At 37.6% G+C, this 14523-nt stretch overlaps 3 protein-coding genes across 3 annotated transcripts; 2 read left to right on the top strand and 1 right to left on the bottom strand.

Annotated features, from left to right (window-relative positions):
* Window positions 1-324: 324 nt before the first annotated feature.
* On the top strand, window positions 325-1484 carry LOC110726894 (protein GLUTAMINE DUMPER 2-like). The gene has a single exon (XM_021906415.1). The coding sequence runs from the start codon at window positions 510-512 to the stop codon at window positions 1026-1028; it is 519 nt and encodes a 172-aa protein (XP_021762107.1). The 5' UTR covers window positions 325-509; the 3' UTR covers window positions 1029-1484.
* A 9050-nt stretch (window positions 1485-10534) lies between these two features.
* On the top strand, window positions 10535-11483 carry LOC110726949. The gene is made up of 2 exons (XM_021906492.1): window positions 10535-10778; window positions 10867-11483. Exons 1-2 carry the CDS (start codon window positions 10586-10588, stop codon window positions 11481-11483), a joined length of 810 nt encoding a protein of 269 aa, XP_021762184.1. The 5' UTR covers window positions 10535-10585.
* A 171-nt stretch (window positions 11484-11654) lies between these two features.
* On the bottom strand, window positions 11655-12165 carry LOC110726893. Its single transcript, XM_021906414.1, has 2 exons — window positions 11926-12165; window positions 11655-11841 (listed from the first exon to the last, which is right to left on the bottom strand). The coding sequence occupies exons 1-2, from the start codon at window positions 12121-12123 to the stop codon at window positions 11701-11703; spliced, it is 339 nt and encodes a 112-aa protein (XP_021762106.1). The 5' UTR covers window positions 12124-12165; the 3' UTR covers window positions 11655-11700.
* Between the last annotated feature and the right edge of the window lie 2358 nt (window positions 12166-14523).

Below are 14523 nucleotides of genomic sequence, written 5' to 3'. Positions count from 1 at the left end.
CATTATAATAAATAACTATGCTGTTAGTGACCTGTAGTAGGGTGGAGACCACCCGTCGAAATCATTAGCTGAGGTATACAATGGACCTCCTATCATCTTTCACTAAATTGACACCATCTTGGTACATACATAGGTATACAAGATGGAATCAAAACAAAATTAAAAAGTTCCCTCTCAAATTAGTTTTAATTTTAATAATTTAACTTTTTTAGGCTTCTTTTGCACTAGTGCCCATCCTCCTAGGCTAGCTAACTCTTTCCAACAACATAACATCACTCTATCTGTGATCTTTTTAATTACTCCCTCAAATTATCTCTTTCATTTCTACTTTATTTTCTTTTCCTTTCTCCTATAAATACACCCTCACACCCTCATCATCCACACTCACATTCATAACCCACCACCTAACATTTAACCACAACATAACAACAACATCAACAACAACAACCAAAACAAAAAAAATAACACCTTTTCTCTCCTCTGTTATCTCCCAAAACCAATACTTAAAAATGAGGATGACAACTACCTTACACGCCACCCTAACCCCGGAGAAGACCTCATCATTTTCCATTGCCCCGGGAGCGACAACGGTGACTCCAAGATCGCCTTGGCACTCGCCGGTGCCTTACCTATTCGGAGGACTAGCGGCGATGCTCGGCCTCATAGCCTTTGCCCTCCTGATATTGGCTTGCTCTTATTGGAGATTGTCAAGAGATAATGATCCTCAACAACAAAGCAATGAAGGAGGTGATTTGGAGAGTGGTGAGAAAGGTGAAGGTGTTAGTAAGATAAATGGTGCTCCTGTTTTTGAAGAAAAGATTGTTGTTATTATGGCTGGCAATGATAAGCCTACTTTCTTGGCTACCCCTGCTTTAATGCTAATGCCTAAGAGCAATTTTAATGATGATCATCATCTTAATAAGGTTGGTAATAATGTTATTGCTAATGATGAGAATACTAGTGTTGGAAATGATGATGATGATGATGAGAAGCCTAAAGAAGATGAAACCTCTCACCCACATGATTAATAATAATAAGTCCATTACACCAAAAAAAAACGTACCCTTTTTTTTGGTGACACGGGTGAGGATTCTCTCCAGTTACTAGATCGTCGAGTTATTAGATTTAGAGAGTGGAAAAAAAAAAAAGAGAATACGTGTGCCAAATAATTAAGCCTCCTCAGCTCTTAATTACCGATTACTGAAGCATCTGGTAACTTGAGACGAATCCAACCCATCAATTTTGAAGTTAGTTAGATAATGACCCATAATTCCATATAGATATATTCTTGTCCTTTACAATCTTGTTTTCCTTTTATTTTTTTGGTTGCTTTCTACTTCGTACATGGTAGAGTTTTGGTTTAATCTTGCGAGAGATGTATACAAGAGGAGAGACTATCATCGACTCCATTGTGCAATATTTCATGTCTCAGTTGATATATGGAATTATATCTTCATTAATTACTTAAAATGACTTGTTTTGTTCTTGATTTTCTAGCTAGCTCATATAGCCTTGAAAATAATCTTCTCTACTTGGAATTATTATATCAAATTAGAACCACTTCTAAATAAATGAGATTAATTAAAAAGAGTAAATTATTTATACAATAAGTTGGGTCCATGAAATGTATATGTAATCGTTAACATTTATATTGAAAGACGTAGCTTATGTTAAAAAAAATAAATAAAATGAAAAATAAAAACTTTTGTACCCTCTTGTATTAAAAGAAGGAAAAGGACAAATTATCACAAAACTAAATATGTAATTCCAATAATTCATTTCTTGGAAAGTAAGTTTGTTATGTAAAGTCAAAACCTAAGGCCATATATTTTAGCCTTTATATCTACTCATTGTACAAACCCTTAAAAGGGGAGAAGAAAGGAAAAAGGTCACAACAAAAATTACCATTTTTATTATATTTTTAATTATAAAATAATTATGAAACATATCAATAAAATTGAGAATTTCTTTATACTCCATATCCTACATACACGGTACTTAAAATATAAGAGTAGCCCATGTATCCTTAAATAATTTACTCATAAATCAATTGGTGCACAAAATAAACTCATAAATTTTTTAGATATTGGGTAAGTGGAGAATATATGTGTGCATTTATTTGTCTAGTGATTGCTTGAGTGACTGATTAGAAGTGGGGAAAGAAGGAACATATTCTTAACGCAATGAAATGAATAAAAGTAGTGTAAAGAAGCCAATTTGTGTTTAACTTTGCTGGGAAACGGATAACACACTGGGGGCGAAGAATTACGGGCTGGGTGTTGCGGAACCCCGACTGCCGGTAATAATATACGGAGTGCCCATTAGTAAGACTTGTCTAATAGAAAGATTTGCATGTTGAGGTGAGGGTTCTCTTACCCTTCTTCTTAAGCCACTCTCGTCTTTGTTCCTCTAAATTTAGATCAGGTTGACTCGCATAAAATTCCATTTATTTACGAAGTACAATTTGAAATACAGGTTTTACTTTAATTACAAGTTAGCACATCAATAAAAACATAAGCCCAAAGCAATACTAAAATTAAAGCCTTCGTAATACTGCAGTACAGCACTAAATATTTGTCCAGTGTGTTAATATTAAAGTAGGATTGTGGAGCCACGAGTTGAGCTCGTCAAACTTTAGTTAGAAAGCATGCCAAAATAAACTACAATCAACTTGTAAAAATTAAATTTTAAGTAAAAATTAATATTTTTTTTTTTTAGAAGTAAAAATAGTTAGTAATTTCAATTAATGTGTCAAATCTATATTATGGCTAAAACTCATGTTATGTGTTTAATTTTCCCTATTATTTTACAACATAACAAAAAATTAAGGTTCACAAATTTATAAAAGATTCAATACAAACTTTTAACAATCTACATCAAATACGAAATAAAAAAACATAATTAAAAACCTTAATTTATCTCTTAAGTATATATCCTTAGCCAAAGACACGCAAATAAGTCAGAAAGGTGCAATCCAACTAGATATCAAACAATAGGTATTGGTTTTTGTTATGGTACGAAAAGCGTACTACTACTCACTCAAGTACTCAACGAGACCCAACATAATGGAACACGTATGACTCAGCATACTTGCGGTCTTTTCATGGACTCCAAAATAAAACAAATATTAAAATTAAAAAATAACCTAAACTAAATTAAATACAACACACTGTCGGTTTTAATTTTTTTTTTTTCTCCATAATTAGTAGTCGATCACTGCTTCGTACTTGATACGGAATATAAATAAATTGTTCCATGACATAATATAATATGCATAATGTTGACAAAATAGTCCACGCTTTTACTTATTGCTTGGTAGGGATTATGGAAGATATGATTATATGAAGATATGAGAATTTCCCCTATCGTTAATGTATATAATCCTAAAACATCCAGTTGCAAGAACACACAGTATTTCTTCTGTTTCTTGTGCATAGATATAACAATATCTTAAGGCCAGGTTTACTCAAATATTCTAAAGAGGATTATAATAATATAAGAAATGGAATAATAAACTATATGTTGGGCCCGGGTCATCCAACAACTTGTTGAGTCGCATGCTCGTCTTCATCTCATATCATTATGATATTATCCGCTTTGGTATAATCCACAAATTTGTTTTTAGATACCTTTTCAAAAGACCACATATTAATGGAGTAAGTGGACGCTTAAGGTCGTCTGTATGTTCACCTTATTTTTACTATGTTAAGTCTAATAAAATTCAGCTAAATTCATATAAGATAAGTTTAGAAATATATAAGTTATAATAAGGATTACTCACGTTCAAGTTACAGTTAAAATAAGATTTAATAAGTTCAGATAATTAGTTGATATAAGTAAAAATTAGGTGAATAGAACACACGTACTGCACTCTTATAAGGAATGTAACCCATGATATTCTTATTCTTTCCATGTGGGACTTAAATTATATACCCAAAAAATTTAAGAAAAATGGTTTCCACTTATGAGGAAAGTGTTTAGAAAAATGGAAGAAATGAAACCTACATTAACCGGCTATTGTATGTGTTGTCTAAGTGATGTCCCTTGTTATTACTTTTGAATACAATCTTTAAATATACGTGTTTAATAGACGAGTTAGGCCCTTTTTAGTTCACCTTAAAAAATAATATTTAGTAAAAATAATTTCAGTTTAGTAAAAATAAGTTCAATTCAGTAAAATTAATTTCAGTTTAGTAAAAATAATTTCAGTTCAGCAAAAATCAGTAACTCTAAAAAGAAATATAATAGAGAATCAGTAAAAATAATTTCAGTTCAGCAAAATTAATTTCAGTTCAGTAAAAATAATTTAAGTTCAGCAAAAATAATTTCAATGCAGTAAAATTAATTTCAGTTCAGCAAAAATAAGGTGAAGTAAACGGGGCCTTAGTCAGATGATTTTGCAGACTTGAAATCATTTAACTTTGCTTGTGTGTATAGATCGAGTATATATATAGATTGCATAGGTTCATATATACTACAAACCATTTATACGTCCATCATACTATTTGTACGTCGTGGTTGATCGAATTTGAACACCTTATAGCAGATAAGAGATTAAGCTAAGAGTTTAGGCTCCGCCACATATATGAATCCGAGATTTAGAGTTTAGGCTCCTCCGCGTATACAAACCTCCATCCAACCTCCTCAAATTGAAGAAAATCGATCTCAAGCAAGAGATACTCGATCAATCATCAATATTTATTTTGGGGTATAAGATTCAATTCAATTATTCGTTGCATTTGCATATATGCATGATGGTTATGATGGGTAGGGCTTTGAATCTTTGATGTGTACAATAACTTATTAAAGAACATGTAATTTTGCAAGTAACATATGAATTGTAACTATCCATGTACCTTGATAAATAATATTTCCCCAAAACTTTGGACACTCTTTTCTAGTGGCTTATAGTGGTGGATAATGACGTGCACTTTCCTAGTATCCTGGCAAGACTGCTTTGAAAGATATGGGCAAACCTTTGAGAGATTAAGCATATATATAATTAACTTTGAGAGATGCATGTTTTTATTCCACTTCTTATATTATTATATAATCCTTCTCAGAATATTTGAGCAGACCTTAAGATCTTGTAATATCTACACACTAGAAACAGAAAATATATTGTGTTTTTTGCAACTGGCTGTTTTAGGATTATATGCATTACAATAGGAGAAATTCTCATATCTTCATATAATTTACCAACCAACATATAAAAGCGAGGACTATTTTGTCAAATATGCATACTTTCATTATTATTATCAAATATTATCACCTCTTTGGCCTCTCTTGCCCCACATATTTGATAAAAAGAAAACATAATGTGAAGGTTTGGTAGTTTTTGAATTGGCAGCTATGTTTCAACGCTAAAAGTGGTAAATTAAATGAGTTATTCAGAAGTATATATATATATATATATATATATATATATATATATATATATATATATATATATATAAACTTATTGGCCTAGCTTGATCAACCACCACTTTATCATAGGGGTTCTACGCAACTCAATAATAATAAAATAGAGTTGGGGTTTTGATTTATGATCCAAATCAAAAGTAGAAACTGGACTTCCATTATTATCTTAAGGGGTGCATGAGAGGAAAGGAAAAAAAAATCGAAGATTATAAAATCACATGACACTTAAACACCATAATGCGACCAATTACCATTGTGTCTGAAATTTTTAAGTTAATTTACATACGGTCATTTATGTTGTAATTACTAATAATAATCGTCTTTATTTCTTATTATATTTTAGGAACCTTATTATTATGTGTAATTCATCTATTAAAGTCGGCAATGGAGTTGTCAAATCAACTAAATGATCCATTTATTCCATTTTCGGTGGCATCACACAATCCATGACTTTAATCAAGGAGGAAAAAAAATGCAAGAACAACTTGATAGCTGACAAATTCTATGTTCTAATAGTAATATAATCTAAGTTATCAAGTTATGTATACCTTTATACTAACGAGTAACCAAAAAGTCAACTCTATCCATGCTGATGAATCTAAATCCTGGAGTTGGAAATATTGGAATCAATACATGTTAGTAGATGCGACCTTTCATGTGTATCTTGAAACATAATACGATACTACAAGTTTACGTATTGCACTTTCAGTTACATTTCCACACTTTGAACAGGCATGTTAGCTCTTTTTAGTGCATGGCAACGATAATTGATTGTAGATTTTTTTTTTGGGGTTATCATGTTTTCAAGATAAAGATTCTCTTATGATGAGTAGTTATGATTCTCTAGCATGCTCACTCTTTAAGAGCTTAACTGGTATATAGTTGTAAATCATTGTAAGGAGCGTGTATGAAAAAAGTTTAGGAAAGATATACAAAAAGAATAGAAAGCTAATTAACCCCTTAATTAGATTTACGTGATTGAATTGGTTTAACCATATTGGCCCCTTCTTTACAACCACCACCACCACTACCACCACCCTTCCCCTCAATCAAACCTGCCTCCAATCCCCTTATTAAATTCAACAATAACAACTTATTGTGAATTTAAATTACACATTTAATAAAAAGGACGACATATCACGTATGTTTGGATTCTAACTAGTAATTTTGATTTAAGTTAAACTTATACAAATTGTTGAAATTTATTTAGTATCACTTGTGAATGCCCCATATTAGAGTAAGAAGAGAGAAATTTTAAAAATTTGATAAATCACAACTTATGTGATTTATCAAATTTTTAAAAATTTCCATTGGAAACGACATATTACATATTTGGTTATCAAAATTTTAAAATAATTTATTTGAAAAGGACAGTACATATCACAGATTTTGGATACTAGCAACTACTTTGTATGATTTAAGTTGAAAGTCATATAAAATTAATTTTAGTATTAACAATATTTATAATCAAAAGATGTTAACTGTTTTAAGGCCCCGTTCACTTTACCTTATTTTTACTGAACTAAAATTAATTTTACTGAACTTTAATTATTTTTGCTGAACTTAAATTATTTTTACTGAATTGAAATTGTTTTTACAGAACTGAAATTAATTTTGCTGAACTAAAATTATTTTTTACTGATTCTCTATTATATTTCTTCTTTAGAGTTACTAATTTTTTGCTGAACTAAAATTATTTTTATTAAACTGAAATTAATTTTACTGAACTAAACTTATTTTTTGCTGAACTTAAATTATTTTTACTATTTTTTTTTAAGGTAAATTGAAAGAGGCCTAACTTCTAAAACATGGTCTCGTGAAAAAAATGTGTTAAGACTATTGCAAATTTGCAACAAAAGGGAGTAACTTATTTATTCAACAAATTTATTTGGTTTATTAATAGATTATCCACCTACTAGTATAGGGGACCAATGTCATGTATGCAATGACTTTTGTAAGCCCAATGTATCGAAGTCCATAAAACCTCAACCTAAACACTTTTTCCCTTTGAAGGACTATGGTAATAAATGAGGCTCACCCTCTTTCTCCTCTTCTCACTCTTATTCGACCTAACATGATATCATTCAAAAACGAACAAGATTATATTTATGGATTTATAGTTGATTAAATAAACTACTAATACATGATGAACATATATGAAATATATTATTTTTTATATCATTTAAAATTTAGAATACTATACTCTGATTACTTGATTTCAACTTCTCAACATAAATAAATACTCTTTCCGTTTTTTTTTTATCCTACCCACTTTTTTATTTTAGGTTGTTTCTTTTAAATCCTACTGACTTTGTTTTAATCTATTTATGCCATTTTTTTTAGCATCTTACCCTCCAACCTCACAATAATTACACCTTTTTATACTATAGCTCTTATTTTATTCATTTTTTTCTTATACAAACCCACCTTTTTACATTCATTCTCTTTTCAGATTCTTTAATTTTTAAATTTTGTGTTTATGGTAAGTGAGTAGAATATAAAAAAACGAAGGTAGTATCTATTTCCATTTTTTTTTTTTAAAAAAAAAAAAAATAGAACAATAGCACAAAGAGATGGAAAGTTGAAGTACAATAATAAACAAAAACAAAAGAATGTAAATTCTAATGAACATAAACTAGCTCCAATGAACATAAAATTATTTTAGTTATAGTTCTTATGTTTAATTAAAGTTTTATATTCATTGGAATAAATGTTTATGTTATCTTGATGTTCACTATGTACATAGTGAATATATATTGTGCATACGCCAACACTATCATACTTGCGGTTGACGAATTTGGTTTGATATGCGAAGTTAATGAATACCTGTATTCTCTTCAATTCAGCATAATTTTAAGGGACTTGTTATTCATCGCCCGCAAATCTCTACATAAAGCCCACATTTTATAATTTTTTTTGACAAATTTGCCCTTTTTTATAATTTTAACGGAAGATAAATTTTTCGCACTAAAAAAATGTGGAGCAGCACCGGATCGCCGAGGATCACCGGAGAATCGCCGTCGTCATCGGAAAACGAGGTTCGTAACGCATCGTAAGGACGAAATGGTGGCTGGCGCCTAGCCAAAGGCCATGCCGTGGTTGTGGCGCCTAGCCAGGACGCCGCCACCGTGGTCACGGCGCCTGGTGGAGAAGCCTCGACCATAGTAGTGGCGCGTGGCCAGGACGCCGCAGCCACGGCCAAGGCGCCTGGCCAGGACGCGCCACCATGGCGGCGGCGTCCTGACCAGGCGCCCCGGCCGTGGCTCCGGCGTCCTGGCCAGGCGCCAGTAAGGGAATATTTTTTTTTTTTTTTTTTTTTAATTTAATCCCTTTTTTTTTTTTTGTTTGTTTTTGTTAATTTAATCTTGATGTAATTATATTTATACGTTATATGTTATTGTTACAGGATTATGGTGGAGACGGAAAATGATTACAGTGGGATTTTTTGTACATGATGGCCTGTTCGAAGATGCTCAACAAGCGATTGATTGGGCAAAACAGGTTGCAATTAGATCAGGCTTTTGTTTAGTAGTAGCAACTCATAAATCTCAAACGGGATGGTAGAATGGATCGCATTTTGAGATGCGACCGTTATCGCAAAAGAGAAGAACGAGATTTCAGTAAAGCGATTCGGTTTGACTCAAAGCGGAAAGGTTGTGGGTGTCAGTTCCGAGTTAAGGTTCGACAACATCAAAGGCGTGACGGTTGGGAAGTGAAGGGTTTACGGCAAAATGGGGATATCACAACCATGAGCTGATAGCATACAAAGTGGGGCATCGGCAGTTAAGCGGCCTAAGTCCAGCTGCGAAACTAGTTGTAAAAGAAATGAGTGATGCTCAAGTGAAGCCCGCTAAAATATTAGCGTCTGTGTTAGAGAAATTCCCCGAAGACCAGCCAAACCGAAGACACATCTACAACGTCAGACAGAAATTGAGGTTTGAACGGTCAGAGGGAAGGAACCCTATACAGCAGCTTCTGCACCAGGCACAAGCACGTGGTTACCTTTACTGGTTTGAATCTGACGAAGACACATCGGAGGTAACTCATTTGTTCCTTGTCCATCCTGATTGTGCTGATATGATTTCGTCTTGGCCATCTGTGATTTTGATCGATTCAACGTACAAGACAAACAAGTACAAGTTCCCACTGGTTGAGATGGTTGGGATGGCTCCAACGAACCAGAACTTTCTGATTGGTTATGCAGTCATGAAGGATGAGACGGCTGCGAGTTACCGTTGGGTGTTGGAAAAGTTGAGAAACTACATCGGCCCAAATGTACAGCCATCGGCCATCGTAAGTGATTGTGAGGGAGGTCTTTTTGCCCCTATAGCGGAGCTGTTTCCGGAGTCGAGCCATTTACTGTGCACATGGCACATCAACAACTGCGTGAAAGTCAAAGCCTACAACCTTTTCAACAAGAACTTAGATTCAGCAGAGAGATTGGTAAATGGTAAGTGGCGGAAGATCCTGCAAGCTACCACGGAGGCAGAGTACGATCGAGCCTTGGAAAACTTAAAGGATGCGTACAAGTGGTGCCCGCCAATCGTAGACTATGTGATGCATCAGTGGGTACCTCAGAGGGAAAAGTTTGTCAAATATTGGACGAACCAAGTTCTTCATTTTGGGAACACTACGACATGCAGAGTCGAGAGCGCTCATAGAGCTTTGAAGGACTGGATTGATTCTTCCACGGCTGCTCTGGATACACTGTTCGAGAGAATAAACAAGGCTATTGATACTCAGAGGAACGGCATCAAGAACTATCTCGAGGACTCCAGACGACGACATGGCATGTTGTATGGCCATTTCATATTTAAGATTCTCCACGGTCGTGTGTCACACCACTGTTTGGGGTTGATTCTGAGCGAGTATACCAGGATGAGGGAGTTGGGCGATGAAGTGGCTATTCGGTGCGGATGTGCTATATCAATGACTCATGGATTACCTTGTGCATGCACCATTCACCGCGTAATTACGCAAGACAGGGCGTCGTTACATGTCGATCAGGTTCATCCATTCTGGCGGACGCTCGTTATCGGAGAGCATGCTGTTCCGCATACGGTTCACCGTGAACAGGAGGAGTTGAGCAGTTTCAGATGATGTTTGACAAGTGTCCTCCAGTCACCCTTCGATCATTCGTAGTGCTACACACATACTTCATGACATGTTCAATACATCGTGTTTGGATACCGAGGAACCGGAAGGGGTCGAGCGACCTAGGGGTCGACAACCACGGCGGAACAAGAGTGCGTTTGAGTACATTCGCGGTCGTGGCCGTGGCCGTGGCCGTGGCCGTGGTCGTACATCCTCATCAAGTGGCAGCCAATCATCGTCGTCGGTGAATATGCCCGGCACCGGTAAGACATTCGACTTCAATTTCTTTTGTTGACTGTTTGATTAGTTTACTGTTGACTTGTTTATTGTGTTTATTGATGTGTGTAACAGGGAGAATGGACATTGAACATTTTCCATATAAGGACAGGATCCCTAATATCATGATGCCATTCTTGGACGGGTGGAATGATGTCATTGCAGATGGTAACTGCGGATTTCGGGTTGTGGCGGATGTGTTTCAAATGGGTGAAGACAACTACGGTTTAGTGCGGCAGTTGATGTACAGTGAAATCGCATCAAACCGAGATGTGTATGGCCATGTGTACGGCGAGGACTTGGATAGGTCTCTGCAGCGTATCCGGTGGGGAGGGGGACCTTGCGGTCAAAATCATTGGTTCGATGCGCCACTTGATCTCTTTGCCGTTGCAAACATCTACAAGTGTGCAGTCATGCATTTCGGCCTTGGTTTACATAGTCGAGCCTATTATCCATGTACAACGGTTCTGCCCTGGTGTTCGCGCGAGACCGTCACCAGACCGGTAAGGGACGTTGCTATTGGATTTCTTGGCCGTCATACAGACATTTTTATCCGATTAGACATGTCACCCGATTTTCCGGTCCCAAATATCATACCGAAGTGGTATGAAATTCGTAGAGCAAGCGTGGAGGGTTGGGATGCTTTGTACCATGCTCGCGTGCAACAGTGGAACAATTTAATTGCCATGTAGTTTTTGTTGATGTACACCTACCTTTTACTATGAGGCCTTGTATTGTCAATACTATGTCATTTCTATGTGTTCATTTTTAAAAGATAATGTTTCATTTTAAAAACTAACAACAATAATTTCAAATATTACAAACTAAAAAGATAATATTGAATTTTAAAAACTAAGAACAATAATTTCAAATATTACAAACTAAAAAGATAATGTCTAATTTCAAATATCAGTAATCCCTCTGTGACGCCCACTGCCACTGCTCAAGGGTCCGTTCCAGATCGTCAATAACAGCTCTGCCTGATGCACTCGTCATGCAGTCCCTTTCCTCAAAAAGTCGGTGTCCCAACTGCATAATCTTGCCCATCCACTACACAAAACATAAAACATGAAACGACGTATTATACATATATATATTAAAATAAGAGAACAACAAATAAAAGATGAGACGTACCGCATAAGAGGCAGTGGCAGGTGGCACATCGTCATCATCTGCGTCGTCGATGTCTTTGATCAACCTCGGGTGCGAGTGCCGGATGTACCATTCCATGTAGTGCTGGTCACACATGGCAGTCACCCCACTTGGCGGCCGCTGCAGCTCCGCCGTCCATAGGCGGGCAACCATCGGAAACTGCTCCCACATGGATATCATGTTTGACGGCCATTGGACGACGTACTCCTTCGACGACGCAGATCGTACGCCTTACTGGGCCATGCCGGTGGAGGTGGGACAACTTGGACAAATCCAAGCTGGCGAAGACAGCGCTGCGGCATGTACGCCTCTACGATCTCGCGATACTGAATCAGTCCAGTGTAGAGGGTCCTGGGTACCCTATTACTAGGGTTCTGGCCGAAAGGCATCCAGTTCACCTGCACATTATTTAAAATCAGTAACAGTCATAAAATAAAGCATCAGATTGTAAAAGTAGAAATAATTTAATCACTGTACCTCTAAGGGGACATCCTGTCAAGCGATAACCGTATGGAGCGCAGGCGGTCAACGGACTTCTTCTCGACACGCGGACTCCACGCACAGGCACGTGGCTGGCCATCACCAATGGGAACCGGGTCGCGGTGTGGTCGAAACGCAGGAAAATACTCGTATATCCAGGTCTGTAACGTCAGACATCCAGTGATACCTGCTGCATCAGCCCGGCTCGAGAATCCTAACTGGCGATACAGATACGCCAGCGTAGCCGACCCCCAAGAAAACTGGCCTACTCTGTCGGGATCACACGCGTCAACTATGTCGCGTGGCCTGAGCTTGTTCCCGCTCTTATCCGGAAACAAGGTACACCCGAGAAAAGAAAAACATATGCAGCCAGCTGTGTGTCCTGCGTCCTACGTGCCGTAGGGTGCAAACATCGCTGCAAGACGGCTGCGATCTTAACGCCGCCGTGATCCCACACACCAAGTGCCGATGTGTACAGCGCAGCCCTATCCACCGCCAACAGCTCCGCTAGTAAATCTGCCTGATCCGCATCAGTGACGACAGATGCTCGGTTTCCCTCCACGGGAATCCCAAGGATGGCCTCGACGTCATGCAACATGATCGTCATCTCACCGAACGGAAGGTGGAACGAGTTCGTATCCGGCTGCCATCGCTCAACGAAAGCCGTGATCAGCGTCCAGTCAATCCTGTCGTGCATGGTGGCAGGAAGGTGACTCACTAGTGGCCCTCAATCGCCTGACCATCTCGCTCTCCTCCGGCCAAGCATCAGCCCAGCTACACAAAAACCTACAAGTCTTTTCCCGGGTTTGGCATTTCAAAATGCCTGTATCCAAAGCCCTCTCCTGGTCCTCCCAAATACGGGTAGCGATGTGTCCTAAAAAGCTAGGAATCACACTCCCGTCTATAGGTCCCCCGGCCACCTCACCCCTCACCATCCAAGAATCATTAACGGCCCTCGACCGTTTTCTGCTACCCGCAGACACAGTGGACGCAGATGATGTGCCAGATCTACTAACAAACCTACCATCTCGACCCTTACGCACATCTACCCTATGCGTCTCATACGTATCATCAAGTCTCTGACTGAATGGACCGTAATCATCATATGGTCCACTCTGATCGTCGACATCCTCATCTGCATCATCCTCGTCCTCGACCTCCTCCTCCTCGACCTCCTCCTCCTCCTCCTCATCATCATCATCATCATCTTGATCGTCCGCAGAACAGTGCACCCGTTCTCTGCGGGCCGATGCCGAAATACCACGGGATCTAACGTGTCTGGGCCCCGAGCTCTCCATTGAGTAGATCGTACTCCTCACGACGTCAATACTCTTCCCCGCACCAGGTCTAAATTGCGATGCCTAACTCCAAGTAAATAACGAAACATAATAACGAAAACAAATTAAAAAAAGTCGAAAATAAACACAAAAGCAAATAAACAAGTCACGGAAATAAAATTATAAACATAAAAAATATAAAATTAAAACAAATAAAAAAACAAAATTTAAAAAAAAAAGATAAAAAAAAAAAGGGAACATACAATTTAAAAAAAAGAAAAACAAATTTTTTAAAAAAAAAAAAAAATCGAAAATAAAATTTAAAATTAAAAAAAAAACAAAAAAAAAATTTTAAAAAAAAAAAAAAGAACGAAGCGCCTAGGCAAGGCGCCCGTACGGTGGTGTCGGCGCCTAGCCCAGACGCCACTACCACGGCCGTGGCGCCTAGCCTCTGCGCCGCTGCCGTGGTAGTGGCGTCTGGGCTAGGCGCCGCCACCACCGTACGGGCGCCTTGCCTAGGCGCCTCCTCCGTGGTGATGGCGTCTCGCCTTGGCGCCCCACCGTCGCCGGAGGTTTTTTTTTTTAAAAAAAATTACAAAAATTAAAAAAATTACCTTCTGGCCGGCAAACCGCCTTCCGCCCACCGCCGGTGCCGCCACTTCCTTGCCGGGCCGCCTCGACATAGCTCTGGAAATAATTTAGAGAGAGAAAGTGGAAGTAGAGAGTAGAGAGAGAGAAATTGTGTGTTTTTTAGTATGAGGGCAAAAGTGTCATTTCACTCTTATTTGTGGGCTTTATGTAGGAATTTGCGGGCGATGTTTAA

Source organism: Chenopodium quinoa, unplaced genomic scaffold (genome assembly GCF_001683475.1).
Source record: "Chenopodium quinoa cultivar QQ74 unplaced genomic scaffold, ASM168347v1, whole genome shotgun sequence".
Lineage (NCBI taxonomy): Eukaryota > Viridiplantae > Streptophyta > Magnoliopsida > Caryophyllales > Amaranthaceae > Chenopodium > Chenopodium quinoa.
Note: the sequence above shows the minus strand (reverse complement) of the source record. Positions and strands in the feature narration are given on the sequence as shown.